The sequence below is a fragment of the Chiloscyllium plagiosum genome, unplaced genomic scaffold (assembly GCF_037043375.1).
Source record: "Chiloscyllium plagiosum isolate Xiang-an unplaced genomic scaffold, Cpla_swu_hap1 HiC_scaffold_33, whole genome shotgun sequence".
Taxonomy (NCBI): domain Eukaryota; kingdom Metazoa; phylum Chordata; class Chondrichthyes; order Orectolobiformes; family Hemiscylliidae; genus Chiloscyllium; species Chiloscyllium plagiosum.
Genome location: NW_028270171.1, coordinates 29,385,635 through 29,398,107, shown reverse-complemented (window position 1 = coordinate 29,398,107; position 12,473 = coordinate 29,385,635). Strand labels below are relative to the sequence as shown.

At 44.2% G+C, this 12,473-nt stretch overlaps 1 protein-coding gene and 1 non-coding gene across 6 annotated transcripts in view; both read left to right on the top strand.

The window, feature by feature from the left end:
• The window catches only part of LOC122542342 (beta-1,4-mannosyl-glycoprotein 4-beta-N-acetylglucosaminyltransferase-like), a 48,607-nt gene that overhangs the window by 31,372 nt on the left and 4,762 nt on the right, over positions 1–12,473 (top strand). The window contains exon 1 of one of the 5 annotated variants that reach the window (XM_087978400.1): positions 5,908–5,984. The exons of 3 other annotated variants lie outside the window; for them this stretch is intronic. Coding sequence is in view for 1 of the 2 variants with exons in the window: in XM_043680017.2 (XP_043535952.1) it covers positions 9,268–9,275 (8 nt within the window). In the remaining variant the exon portion in view is untranslated. Of the gene's footprint in view, positions 1–5,907; positions 5,985–9,190; positions 9,276–12,473 lie in introns of those variants that run through there. One more of the 5 variants, XM_043680017.2, reaches the window with a different exon arrangement.
• Positions 8,143–8,251, top strand: LOC122542383 (U6 spliceosomal RNA). The gene has a single exon (XR_006309794.1). It is a non-coding gene; the product is annotated as a U6 spliceosomal RNA (small nuclear RNA).

The following is a 12,473-nucleotide window of genomic DNA, read 5'->3' as shown; positions in this document are numbered from 1 at the left end:
TGGAAATGTAAGAGAGCAAGGACCCTGAGGATGGCGTGAGCCAATGCCTTGGCAGGGGTGAATACCAGGTAGGGATGAGGTTTATAACTATTTCACTACATAGTCCATGTTCCTTGCTGTGACTGGCTAACTATGTCATAAAATCAGAATTGTTAAGATGCAGAAAGAGGCCATTTGGCTCAAAAATAACCTTCAACCATCACACTCTATCAGCCACTAAGCCAATGTTGGACTGTCTTCAGCAATATCCGATGCAAGACCTTGTCAGCAGTCCTGCCAAGATCCAGGTAGATTGGGCGGCGCAGTGGTACATTGGTTAGCACTACTGCCTCACAGCGCCAGAGACCCGGGTTCAATTCCCACTTCAAACGATACTCGGTGTGGAGTTTGCACATTCTCCCCATGTCTGCGTGGGTTTCCTCTGGGTGCTCCGGTTTCCTCTCACAGTCCAAAAATGTGCAAGTTAGGTGAATTGGCCATGCTAAGTTGCCCATAGTGTTAGATGAATGGGTAAATGTAGGGGAATGGGTCTGGGTGGGTTGCGCTTTGGTGGGTCGGTGTGGACTTGTTGGGCCAAAGGGCCTGTTTCCACGTTGTAAGTAATCTAATCATAAAAAAAATTACATCCACTGCACTCTACCCATACACCAAACTAGTCACCATCTCTCAAAATTCAATCAAACCTGTCAGATGTGATCTCCTCTGATAATGTCATGCTTACTAAGATTTTAGTTAGGCCAGATTTGGAGTATTGTGTGCAGTTCTGGTCACCACAGTGTGGAAGGATATGGAGGCTTTGGAGAGGTTGCAAAAGAGATTTACCAGGATGTGGCCTGATTGGAGTGGACAGTTTGGAAAAACAAACCAAGTTTATCCAAGAGTGTTGGAGGGCTGAGGGACAATCTTGTGATGGAAGTATATAAAACTGATAGGGTGGATGCATGGAGCATTTTTTTTCCCCAGGTCGAAAGTGTCACACATTTAAGGGGGTGCAGGTTTGTGTGAGTGGCAAGTTTAACGGAGATTGACAGGTTGATAGGTGGCCTAGAATGCATTGCCCGGAGAGTTGGTAGAAGCAGATATGATAGCAATGTTTAAGAGGTGTTTAGACAGACTCATGAACAGGCAGGGGGGATTAGTTGAGATTGGCATTGTGATCAGTATGGATGTGGTTAGCCAAAGGACCCGATGGGCTGTGCTGTCTTGCATGGGCCCCATTTTTTCTCGGCTTATCCTCTTACTCCTTCCTAACAAGCTGCCCTATGAATTTTGCTCTGTACCTGCTAATGTTTTCTCATGACCTCTGTTTGCTTTCCCAAGTTGTAAAGCAACCCCTTGCAATTTCAGTATGCCTCAAGGGCTTCTGGGTTTTGAAGGCCTTGGTATCTACTTTTAAGTTTCTCTTTTTTAAATTTTCCTTTATCTAATCCTGTACATTCCTCAATATTGAAGGTTCTCTAGAATTTTTGGTCCCAGCCTTTACCTTTGCAAACCTGCTCTGCACTCTGATTCTATTTTGAAAGATGTCCACTCAGTTTTTTTTCCCGCAGGTACCTCCTCCCAGTTCACTTTGGTCGGATCCTGTCTTGTCTTATTTAAATCTGTCTCTGCGTGTCTCCCTTTTGCAATACTCTCAGTATTCCTTGCATTAAAATAAATTCCATCCAACTTTGCCAAGCTCCCATATGCTTGAACTTGATAATATACACTGCTGGCCCAACTGAGTTTTGTTTTCATCTACATTTATCTGTGCATTGCCAACTATTGTACTAGTCATCGTACCTCTCTTTGTATCCCATTTCCCAACATATTAATTACCTGATACTGTCACCAGCTCTTGCATGCTATGCACCCTTTCTGGTTCCATTGCGACCCTTTGGACTTGGGACAGTGAGACCTGAACAGAAGCGGAACCTGTGCTCCAGGAATTTAAAGCCTTCACTCCTATTCCACTCCAACTCTTCTGTTACGCATTCATCTGCTGTATTGGCCTACTCCACATTTACTGTCCAGAGATTACAACCTTTTTACCCAGCTTTTCAATCTGCAACCTCACTCCCTAAAGTTTTGTTCTACACCTCCTGACTGTTTGCTTGTTTGACATTGGGTATGCCCTGCAGCTGTAGAGTGCCATCATTCACTCTGGCCTCAGGCTCCAACACATCAACCCAGGGTCATGTCTGTAATCAGAGAAATGTCTGTCCTTTCCCTGCTTACTGCTGTATTTACTATTCATTTCTATTCTCAATGTCTCTGTCTGCCTGTGTGTCTCTGTGTTCCCCAACCCCCTCAAAGATGAGGAAGTGGGGCTATCTCCATTCTCTAGAGAAACTGTAGCTCTCCTGTTTTCAAAAGATGTTTTCAGAGTGTGTACAGAGTTGAGAATATGGTGTACAGAGTTGAGAATATGGTGCTGGAAAAGTACAGCTGGTCAGGCAGCATCTGAGGAGCAGGAGAATCGATGTTGCGGGTGTAAGCCCTTAGTATGGCCTAACTTGTCCATTCCGACCAGGTTTCCTAAACTGAACTAGTCCCGTTTGCCTATGTTTGGCCCATGTTTCTCTAAACATTTCTATCTGTGTACTTGTCCAAATGTTTTTTAAATGTTATAATTGTACTCTCCTCTACCACTTCCTCTGGCAGCTCATTCTGTACATTCACTGCCTATTTTGTGAAAAGATTGTCCCTTGGGTCCCTTTTCTCCTCACCTAAAACCTCTAGTTTTGAGCTCCTATACCCTTGGGAAAAGGTCTTGGCTATTCACCCTATCTATGCCCTGCATAATTTTATAAACCTCAGCCTCATACACACCAGGGAAAAAACCCAGCCTATTCAGCCACTACTTTAAATTCAAACCTTCCAGTCTCTGTTCCTAAATGAGATGCTCTCTTGGGCTTTCCCAATTACCAGCTTGCTTACCTTCCACCTATTTTCTCCCTGACTGCAGTCCCTTTAACTGCAAAGTGACCACGTCTTTAAAGCATGCTCTCTTTGTAACTCTGAGATGGAAATGTGTTGCTGGAAAAGCGCAGCAGGTCAGGCAGCATCTAGGGAACAGGAGAATCGACGTTTCGGGCATTAGCCCTTCTTCAGGAATCAAAGAGAAGGGCATTAGCCCTTCTCTTTGTAACTCTGCCTAGCAGACACAGTGCAGTGCCAGGTGACATTTCCTGCAGATGTGGTCATCCAGACTGCTGGGAGTAATCAAAGATTTCTGACATAGTGCCGTACGGGACTGAGCACGCATATCATAGCTTTTGTTTCAAAAAAAAAATCTCTTTTCTGAAATTTAGGTAGAGTAGAAAATTCTGTCCTTTTAAAAGGAAGCTGTAACTCTTAGTGCAACTTTCATGTGGGCAAACACAACATACTAATGAGTTCACTGCTTGGTACTGTTGTCACTTTCTTCAGCCTCATTAATTTTTGGTGGGGTTTCTGTTAGGGTTTAGCTGCTACTCAATATGGGTTTTGCTGCAGGCTTTTGTTAGGAAGCTCTGGTGCTGCTGTTATCACTCCTGAGATAATGGATTTATTATGTGACAAAAGAACAAAGAAAATTTACAGCCCAGGAACAGGCCCTGAGGCCCTCCAAGCCAGTGCCAATCCAAATCCACTGTCTAAAATTGTCATCCAATTCCTTAAAGGTTGAGCCTGTTCAACCTTTCATCATTGAAGATGAAAGGTGATCCTTTTATGGTTTATGGTGCTGATTGGACTTCGACAGGGTAGATGCAGGACAGATACTCCTCTTGTTGGAGAGACTTGGATAAAGGGACACGGCTTTTTAAAAACAATGGTAATTTCAGATTCACTGTTAATTTTGTTCCTATCTCCATGGATACTTAGACTACTGAGATTCTCAAGCATTCTGTTGTTTGATCTCACTCTGGTTCTTTGTTTTTTAATTCCTCAAGGATAAGGTGTATCAGGCAGAGATTGAAAATACAATGAGAAGTTTCTTTTTTCTTCTTCCTCTCTCTGGGTTTTGACAGAGAGCTGTGGAGACCGGGTGGAATCTAATAGGGATCTGAGTGACATGGCCTCAGGAGGGATTTGTGGCAGTATTCTATTTATAAAAAAAAAATCCAGTGAGGTCTATCTTGGATATCGGGAGCATCTTATAATTTGTAAACATTTTCAGTTAGCCTGCCCAGGTATGTTACGACACATACCTCTGGAGAAAGATCTTCTATCCTTTCAGCAAGTGGAACATCTCTGATCCACTTACAGGACACTTCTGCATTTCAATGCTGCACCAGCAACATCCTGGTGAATCTCCTCTGCCCCCTATCCAGTGTGATCATGTCCTTCTGATAGTATGGTGATCAGAACTATTCCATCTGGGGCCTAAGCAATGTTATTTATTAATTTACTCCTAAATTCTACTTCCTGGCTAATGAAGGTTGGTGGATGGTTGTGATTAGAAGCCTATGATCAGCAGGGTACTACAAGGATTGATGCTGGGACCCTTGCTGATGTTATGTACATTTAGCAGCTTGATGTGAATGTTGAAGTATAATTCATACGTTTGCAGATGCCATGTAAATTGGTGCTGTTGATAGTGCGGAGAATGGTCTCAGGTTACAGTCTATAGATCAGCTAGTAAATTGAGCAGAGTAACTGCAGATGAAATTTAATCCTGATAAGAGCAAGATGATGTAGTTTTGGAGGTCTAATAAGGGAAGTCCATTTTGGGTTCAGTTTGCCAACTTGCCTTGGATCCTGTGGAGTGTTAGCATTTTGGTCTAGTATTCCATGTGAGTTGTTGTCAGAGGCCTTACTGAAGTCCATATAAACCACGTAAAGTACACTACTGTGATTAATATATTTAGGACAGCACAGTGGCTCAGTGGTTAGTACTGCATCCTCACAGCACCAGGGACCCAGGTTTAATTCCAGCCTCAGATGACTGTGTCTGTGTGGGTTTCTGCCGGGTGCTCCCGCTTGCTCCCACAATCCAAAGATGTGCAGGTTAGTTGAATTGGCCATGCTAGAATTGTCTATAGCGTTCAGGGATGTGTAGGTTAGGTGCATTAGTCAGGGGTAAATGTAGAGTAATAGGTCTGAGTGGGATACTCTTCAGAGGGTTGGTGCAGATTTGTCAGGCCGAATGGTTTGTTTCCACACTGTAGGAATTCTATGATTCTAGTTTGTTCTGCTATAACCAGTTCGTTTTCAAGCCGATTGTAAATTAGAAAACTCTGACCCTGTAATCTTGTAATCTTACCATGTTCTTTTAGGTTTGAAACCACCTTAATGTAGATCAGTCATTTACAGGAATTTTATTACAGTTTATCAGCATCTAGTGGTCAGATTGGAGCACCATTAAAGGAATTCATAGAACATAGAACAGTACAGCACAGAACAGGCCCTTCAGCCCATGATATTGTGCCGACCATTAATCCTCATGTATGCACCCTCAAATTTCCGTGACCATATGCATGTCCAGCAGTCTCTTAAATGTCCCCAATGACCTCACTTCCACAACTGCTGCTGGCAACGCATTCCATGCTCTCACAACTCTGTGTAAAGATCCCGCTTCTGACAAGGAAAGATTCTCCTTTAAAAAATAAGGAGATATGACTTCAGCTTTAAAATGTGGAATACATAAATGTGCCATCATTGGAGGTAGTTATTATTGTGGTGACTCACCTGACATTATGATGTTGCAACCACAGAGACATAGATGAGTGAAGGACGGGATTGGTAGCTTAACATTCCAAGGTATTGATGTTTTAGCCGAGATTGGAAGCAACAAAAGAGGTGGGGAAGAGTTGCATTACTGGTTATTGTGCATATCACAGCTGTGTTAAGCGAGGACTTGCTGGGGAATCTTGCAGTGAGGCGTTATAGGTAGAGCTTAGGAATGTGAAGGATGCAATCACAATGCTGGGATTGTACTACGGACCTCCCAGCTGCCAGTGGGAGATCGAGGAAGGGATACATCAGATTCTGGAAAGATGTGAAATAACAAGGTGGTTGTGGTGAGTGATTTTTAACTTTTCCCCATGTTGACTGGGACTCCCTTCATGCTGGGGGTTTGGGTGGGGAGCAATTTGTTAGATGTGTCCAGGAGAGTTTTTTTAAAAATAGTATGTGGATAGTCCAACGAGGGAGGGTGCCATACTGGACCTGGTATGGGAAATGAGCCTGGTCAGGTGATTGAAGTTTCAATGGGGGAGAGTTTTGGGAGTAGTGACCATCTTTCCACATGTTTTCATATACTTATGGAGAAACACCAAAAGTGGACCTGAAATGAAGGTGTTAAATCAGGGGAAGGCCAACTATAATAGAATTAGGCAAGAATTGGAGAATGTGAATTGGGAGTGGCATTTTGAAGGTAAAGCCACATTTGACGTGGAAGTCTTTTAAGGACCAGTTGATTATAGTGCAGGACAGGCACGTTCCTGTGAAAATGAAGGACTGGAATGGCAGGATTCGGGAACCTTTATTTGACAGGAGAAATGATCAGCTTAGTCAAAAACAAAGAAGCATTTTGAAGGTCTAGACAACTAAAAACAGATGAAATCCTTGAAGAATATAGAGAATGTAGGAAAGAGTTCAAATGAGAAGTTAGGAGGGCTAAAAGGGACTGTGAAATGTCCCTGGCTAGTAGTTTTAAGGAGAATCCCAAGACATTTTATACATGTATTAGGAGCAAGGGGAAGCTAAGGAAAGAGTAGGTCCACTCAGAGATAAAGGAGAGAGGTTATATGTGGAGCCAGAGGGATTGGGTAAGATCCTTAAAGAATACTTTACTTTGGTAATTCACCAAAGAGCGTGATGTGTAGGACATTGAGGTTAGGGAAAGGTGTGTACATACTCAGGCAGGTCAACATAATCAAGGAGAAAGTGTTGGGGAACTTGAAATACAAGATTAACAAGTTCCCAGGGCCAGATGGGATCTCTCACAGGATACTGTGGGAGACAAAGAAGAAATTAGCTGGGCCTGAACAGATATCTTTGTATCCTTTGGCTTCAGTGAGATTTCAGAGGGCTAGAACATGACCGATTGTTCCTTTGTTTAGGAAAGGAAACAGAGATAATCGAGGTAATTACAGACTGGTGAGCCTGATATCAGTGGTTGGGGAAGCTATTGGCAAAGTTAGGAGGATTTATTCTTATTTGGAAGCAAATGGACTTGTTGGTGATAGGCAGCATGAGTTTGTGCAGAAAGATCATGTCTTGCCATCTTCATTGACTTTTGTTTTGAAGAGTTACAAGAATGATTTGAAGGGAGGGCAGTGAATGTGGTCTACATACACTTTAGTAATGCATTTGATAAGGCACCTCATGGCAGATTGATACAGAAGATAGAGTCTCATGGGAACTGGGGTGAGCTAGCTAGATGGTTACAAAACTACCTTGGCAGTATAAGACAGAGCAGCGGTGTTAGAGTGCTCTTCAGAATGAAGATCAGTAACTCATGTTGTGCAAGGATCCGGATGTGCAGGTTCGCATAGCGCTGCAAGTGGCAATACAGGTAGATAAGGTGGTCAAGAATGCATACCTTCATTGGCCAGGGCATAGAGGATAAAAGTTGGAAAGTTATGTACCAGTTGTACAAAACTTCAGTAAGGCCACATTTGGACTATTACATGCAGTTCTGGTGGCTGCACTACCAGGAGAATGTGGATGTTTTGAAGAGGGTGCAGAGAAGGAGTACCAGGATGTTGACTGCTCTGGAGGGCTTTAGTTATGAGGAGAGGTTGGATAAACTCTGATTTTGTTTTCAGTGGCAAGACAGAGACTGAGGGGTGACCTAGAGAGTCTACAAAACTGAAAGGCACAGAGAGGCTTTTTCCCAGGATGGAAAGGTCAACAATAAGGGGGCACAGGTTTAAGGGAAGTGAGGAAAAGTGTTGCTCAGAGGGTGGTGGATGCCTGGTATGCACTGTCCGTGGAGGTGGTGGAAGCAGGCACATTAGCAACATTTAGGGTGTATTTTCGTAGACAGGTGAAAGGGAGACAAACAGAGGGATGGATATCATGCACGGGCAATAAGTAGTGTGTCTAAATAAGGGTGAGATTTTGTGCATGCTTGGTGGACTGAGGGGCCTGTTGTTGTGCTGTGTTGTACTGTATTGAAGCATTTAAACATTTGAAGATGTTTTGAGTGCAACATTCCCGTTCTATCAGCTTGTGCTTGCTACAGCAGCACGTATACTAAAGTTGGAATGATATAGAGAAGGTTAGCATGGCTCCTGCACAAGGATGACCCACACACATTTATAAAGTGTTCTTACTGTGTTAGCATTGATGTAACGTCAGCTCCCAGGCGCCCCTCGCTAAGGGTGTTGGATTCACATCAGGGAGCTGCCCAACCAGATGGACCAATGGGCTGAGAAGAGGCAGATGGAATTTAATTCAGATAAATGTGAGGTGCTGCATTTTGGGAAAGCAAATCTTAGCAGGACTTATACACTTAATGGTAATGTCCTAGGGAGTGGTCAGAGTATTGAGTACAGGAGTTGGGAGGTCATGTTGCTGCTGTACAGGACATTGGTTAGGCTACTGTTGGAATATTGCATGCATTTCTGGTCTCCTTCCTGTTGGAAAGATGTTGTGAAACTTGAAAGGGTTCAGAAAAGATTTACAAGGATGTTGCCAGGGTTGGAGGATCTGCGCTAAGGGGAGCGGCTGAACAGGCTGGGGCTGTTTTCCCTGGAGCGTCGGAGGCTGAGGGGTGAGGCACAGTCTTTTTCCTGGGGTCGGGGAGTCCAGAGCAAGAGAGCATAGGTTTAGGGTGAGAGGGGAAAGATATAAAAGAGACCCAAGGGGTAACCTTTTCACTCAGAAGGTGTTATGGGTATGGAATGAGCTGCCAGAGGAAGTGGAGGCTGGTACAATTGCAACATTTGGATGCATATATGAATAGGAAGGGTTTGGAGGGATATGGGCCGGGTGCTGGCAGGTGGAACTAGATTGGGTTGGGATATCTGGTCGGTATGGCCAAGTTGGACCGAAGGGTCTGTTTCCATGCTGTACGTCTCTATGACTCTCTAAATGGATGAAACGGGAAGCCTGATCTATTGTCTGGGAGGTTTTTTTAAAACAGACTTCACAAAATGTATATAACAACAATTAAACTAAGGTGAGCAAGTTTTTGATTGAGATTTGCCGTGCAATTTTAATTTTCCTGCTTTTTAAAAATTCTCCAGGTTCCACAAGAGTGCTTCATCTCTGGCTGCTAGCCCCAGAGACACTGGCAGTCATCATTACTCCTTAAATACCTCAGCTGCAGATCAGATTGTTTGCTTATCATCCATGTTGAAGTGAGTGTGAGTGGTCCTGCTCCTGATGTCTCCTAGGTGGGGGGGCTGCTGGAGGCTTCACTGGACAGTGGCTCTGAACGTGGGTGTATCTGCACAGGTGGGAGATTTGTGGGTGGGCTGGATTTGTATCTCTGTGTGCTTGTTCCTGAGGCCACTATCATCATCATCACCTTTTCAAGGACAATTAGGGACAGGTAAAAAATGCTAGCCAGCCAGCGACGCCCATACCCCAGCAAAAACTGAGGGGACGACACCAAACATGAGCCAAGCGTGAGTGTGTCAGGGATTATTCCTGAAGCCTGCAAAGCTGATACGATCCAATCCATATTTCTGGAATTACAGTATGAAAGTTAGGAGAAAAGCTTTCTTTCCTTCCCTAGATTTACATGTAGCCCTAGTTGGATTATCTATGAAATGAAGGTGTCTTTTAGTTTTCATCTTACAGAGTCAGCTTTAGTAATTTGGTGTGTTTGCCCATTGCCAGAGCACAGCTGGGATGATGATGACAAATCCTTTAATAATACATTCAAGGTACAGGGAGTGAGGAGAAAAAAAAACACAAATTGCTAGCAGAACTCAGCAAGTCTAGCAGCATCTGTAACAAGAAAGCAGTGTTAACACGGCGTCTTGGTGACTCTTTGATTAGATTCCCTACAGTGTGGAAACAGGCCCTTCAGCCCAACCAGTACACACAGACCCTCCGAAGTGCAACCCATCCAGACCCATTTCCCCACTGAATGATGCACCTAACACTATGGGCAATTTAGCATGGCCAATTCACCTGCCCTGCACATCTTTGGACTCTGGGAGGAAACCAGAGCACTCTGAGGAAACCCACGCAGACACAGGGAGAATGTGCAAACTCCACACAGACAGTCACCCAAGGCTGGAATCGAACCTGGGACCCTGGTGCTGTGAAGCAACAGTGCTAACCACTGAGCCACCGTTCCACCCTGGTTTGATGAAAAGATCAATGAGTGGGACTAGTTGGCTTGTTCTTAGAGAGTCTGCATTGGCTCAGCTCTGCAGACTCCAGCACTGGTTTGTTTGACGCATTCACATGCAGACTGATGTGTAGCTCGGGATTGGCGTTGTCTTCTCACAGTGGCTTCAGGAGTGGGGTTGTGGAGCTAAGTTTCTGGTTCATGTTAGTGTGTCTTTTGGTGTGGAGGCTTTGTGTTTGTGTTTGAGCTTGCTGTTTGGTAGGTTCCCATCGAACCCTCCATTGGGTAGGTCTGGGCTTGGCCAAACTGCCCCATAGCCATTACAATCAACTAGTCTCCACTTGAATTCCAGCTGGGATCACTAGTAGATAATGTTGAAGTTCAAAATTATTCATGGTGACAGCGATGCTGGAACACTTCTGTGATGCTGCTTCCAGCTTCTTTGTTTTGCCAGTTATCTTCAATCAGAATCCTCTGGTTCCTGACCATTAATTCCTTTGAAACGGTTTCTCCCTATTGAATCTTTCACTTGTAATTTTAAACTTTATCTGATCTTTGCTCCTGTTCCCTCATCCAACTTATTGCATGAAGGAGCTCTCGCTGAAATCATGTAGTTTAGTACAATGTGGAGATTAAGTTTCGATCAAGAGTGCCTCTTGAAAGTGGAGTCGCAGGTAGACAGGATAGTGAAAATGATGTTTAGTATGGTTTTTTATTGGTCGGTGCATTGAGTGTAGGAGTTGGGAGGTCATGTTGCAGTTGTACAGGATATTGGTGAGGCCACTTTTGGAATACTGTGTGCAATTCTGGTCTCCCAGCTGGTCTCCCAGCTCCCATCTTCAGAAAAGATTTACAACAATGTTACCAGGGTTGGAGGATTTGGCCTACAGGGAGAGGCTGAATAGGTTGGGGCTGTTTTCCCTGGAGCATCAGAGAGGCTGAGGGTTGACCTTAGAAGTTAATAAAATCATGAGAGGCATGGATAGGGTAAATAGATAAGCTCCACTCTGCAGGCACCCTACCTCTATTCCTGATGAAGGGCTTTTGCCCGAAACGTCGGTTTTCCTGCTCCTTGGATGCTGTCTGATCTGCTTTGCTTTTATAGCACCACTCTGATCTAGACTCTGGTTTCCAGCATCTGCAGTCCTTGTTTTTACCTAAATAGACAAGGTCTTTTCCCTGGGATGGGAAAGTCCAAAACTCGAGGAAGTAGGTTTTGAATCATAGAATCCCTACAGGGAGCAAACAGGCCATTTGGCCCAACAAGTCCACACCAACCCTCTGAAGAGGAACCCACCCAGATCCATTACCCTCCCCTATACTTACCCCAGACTAGTGCACCTAACTCTCTCAGCCTTGAACACTATGGGCAATTTAGCATGGTCAATTCACCTAACCTGCGCATCTCTGGACTGTGGGAGGAAACCCACGCAGACACAGGAAGAATGTGCAAACTCCACACAGACAGTTGCCTGAGGCTGGAATTGAACTCTGGTCCCTGGTACTGTGAGGCAGCAGTGCTAACCACTGAGTTAAAAGGAACCTTGAGTAACCTTTTCACACAGAGGATGGTGCGTGTATGGAATGAGCTGCCAGAAGTGGTGGTGGCTGGTACATTTAAAAGGCATCTGGATGGGTATATGAATAGGAAGGGTTTAGAGGGATGTGGGCCAAGTGCTGGCAAATGGAACAAGATTAATTTAGGGTATCTGGTCAGCATGGATGAGTTGGACCAAAGGGTCTGTTTCTGTGGTGTATATCTGACTCCAACTAAAGCAGCGCACACTGCGTTCCATCCTTAACGGAAAACAACTATTCATTTTAACACTTTTTTATAAATGGCAGAGATAAGAGAGGATTACTAAACTACCAGGGGGCAGTATTGGGACCCTTGCTTTTCCTGATACATATTAATGATCAGAATTTTGGTGTGGAGAGGGTAATTTCAGAGTTTACAGGAGACATAAAATGTGGAAGCATTGTATACTGCAAGGAGGACAGTGTGAAACCCCAGAAAAACATTTGACAAGTTGTTGGAGAGTTGGCAGACCAGGTTAGAAGTACTGCTATTGGAAAGGTGGTGGCAAACTTGAAAGGGTTCAGAAAAACATTCCAAGGATGTTGCTGGAATTGGAGGGTTTGAGCTATAGCGAGAGGCTGAGTATGATTGGTCTTTTTTCCTTAGCGCCTCAGAGACTGAGTTGTGACCTTTCGTAGAGGTTTATTAAATCATGGTGGGCATGGTGAGGGTAAA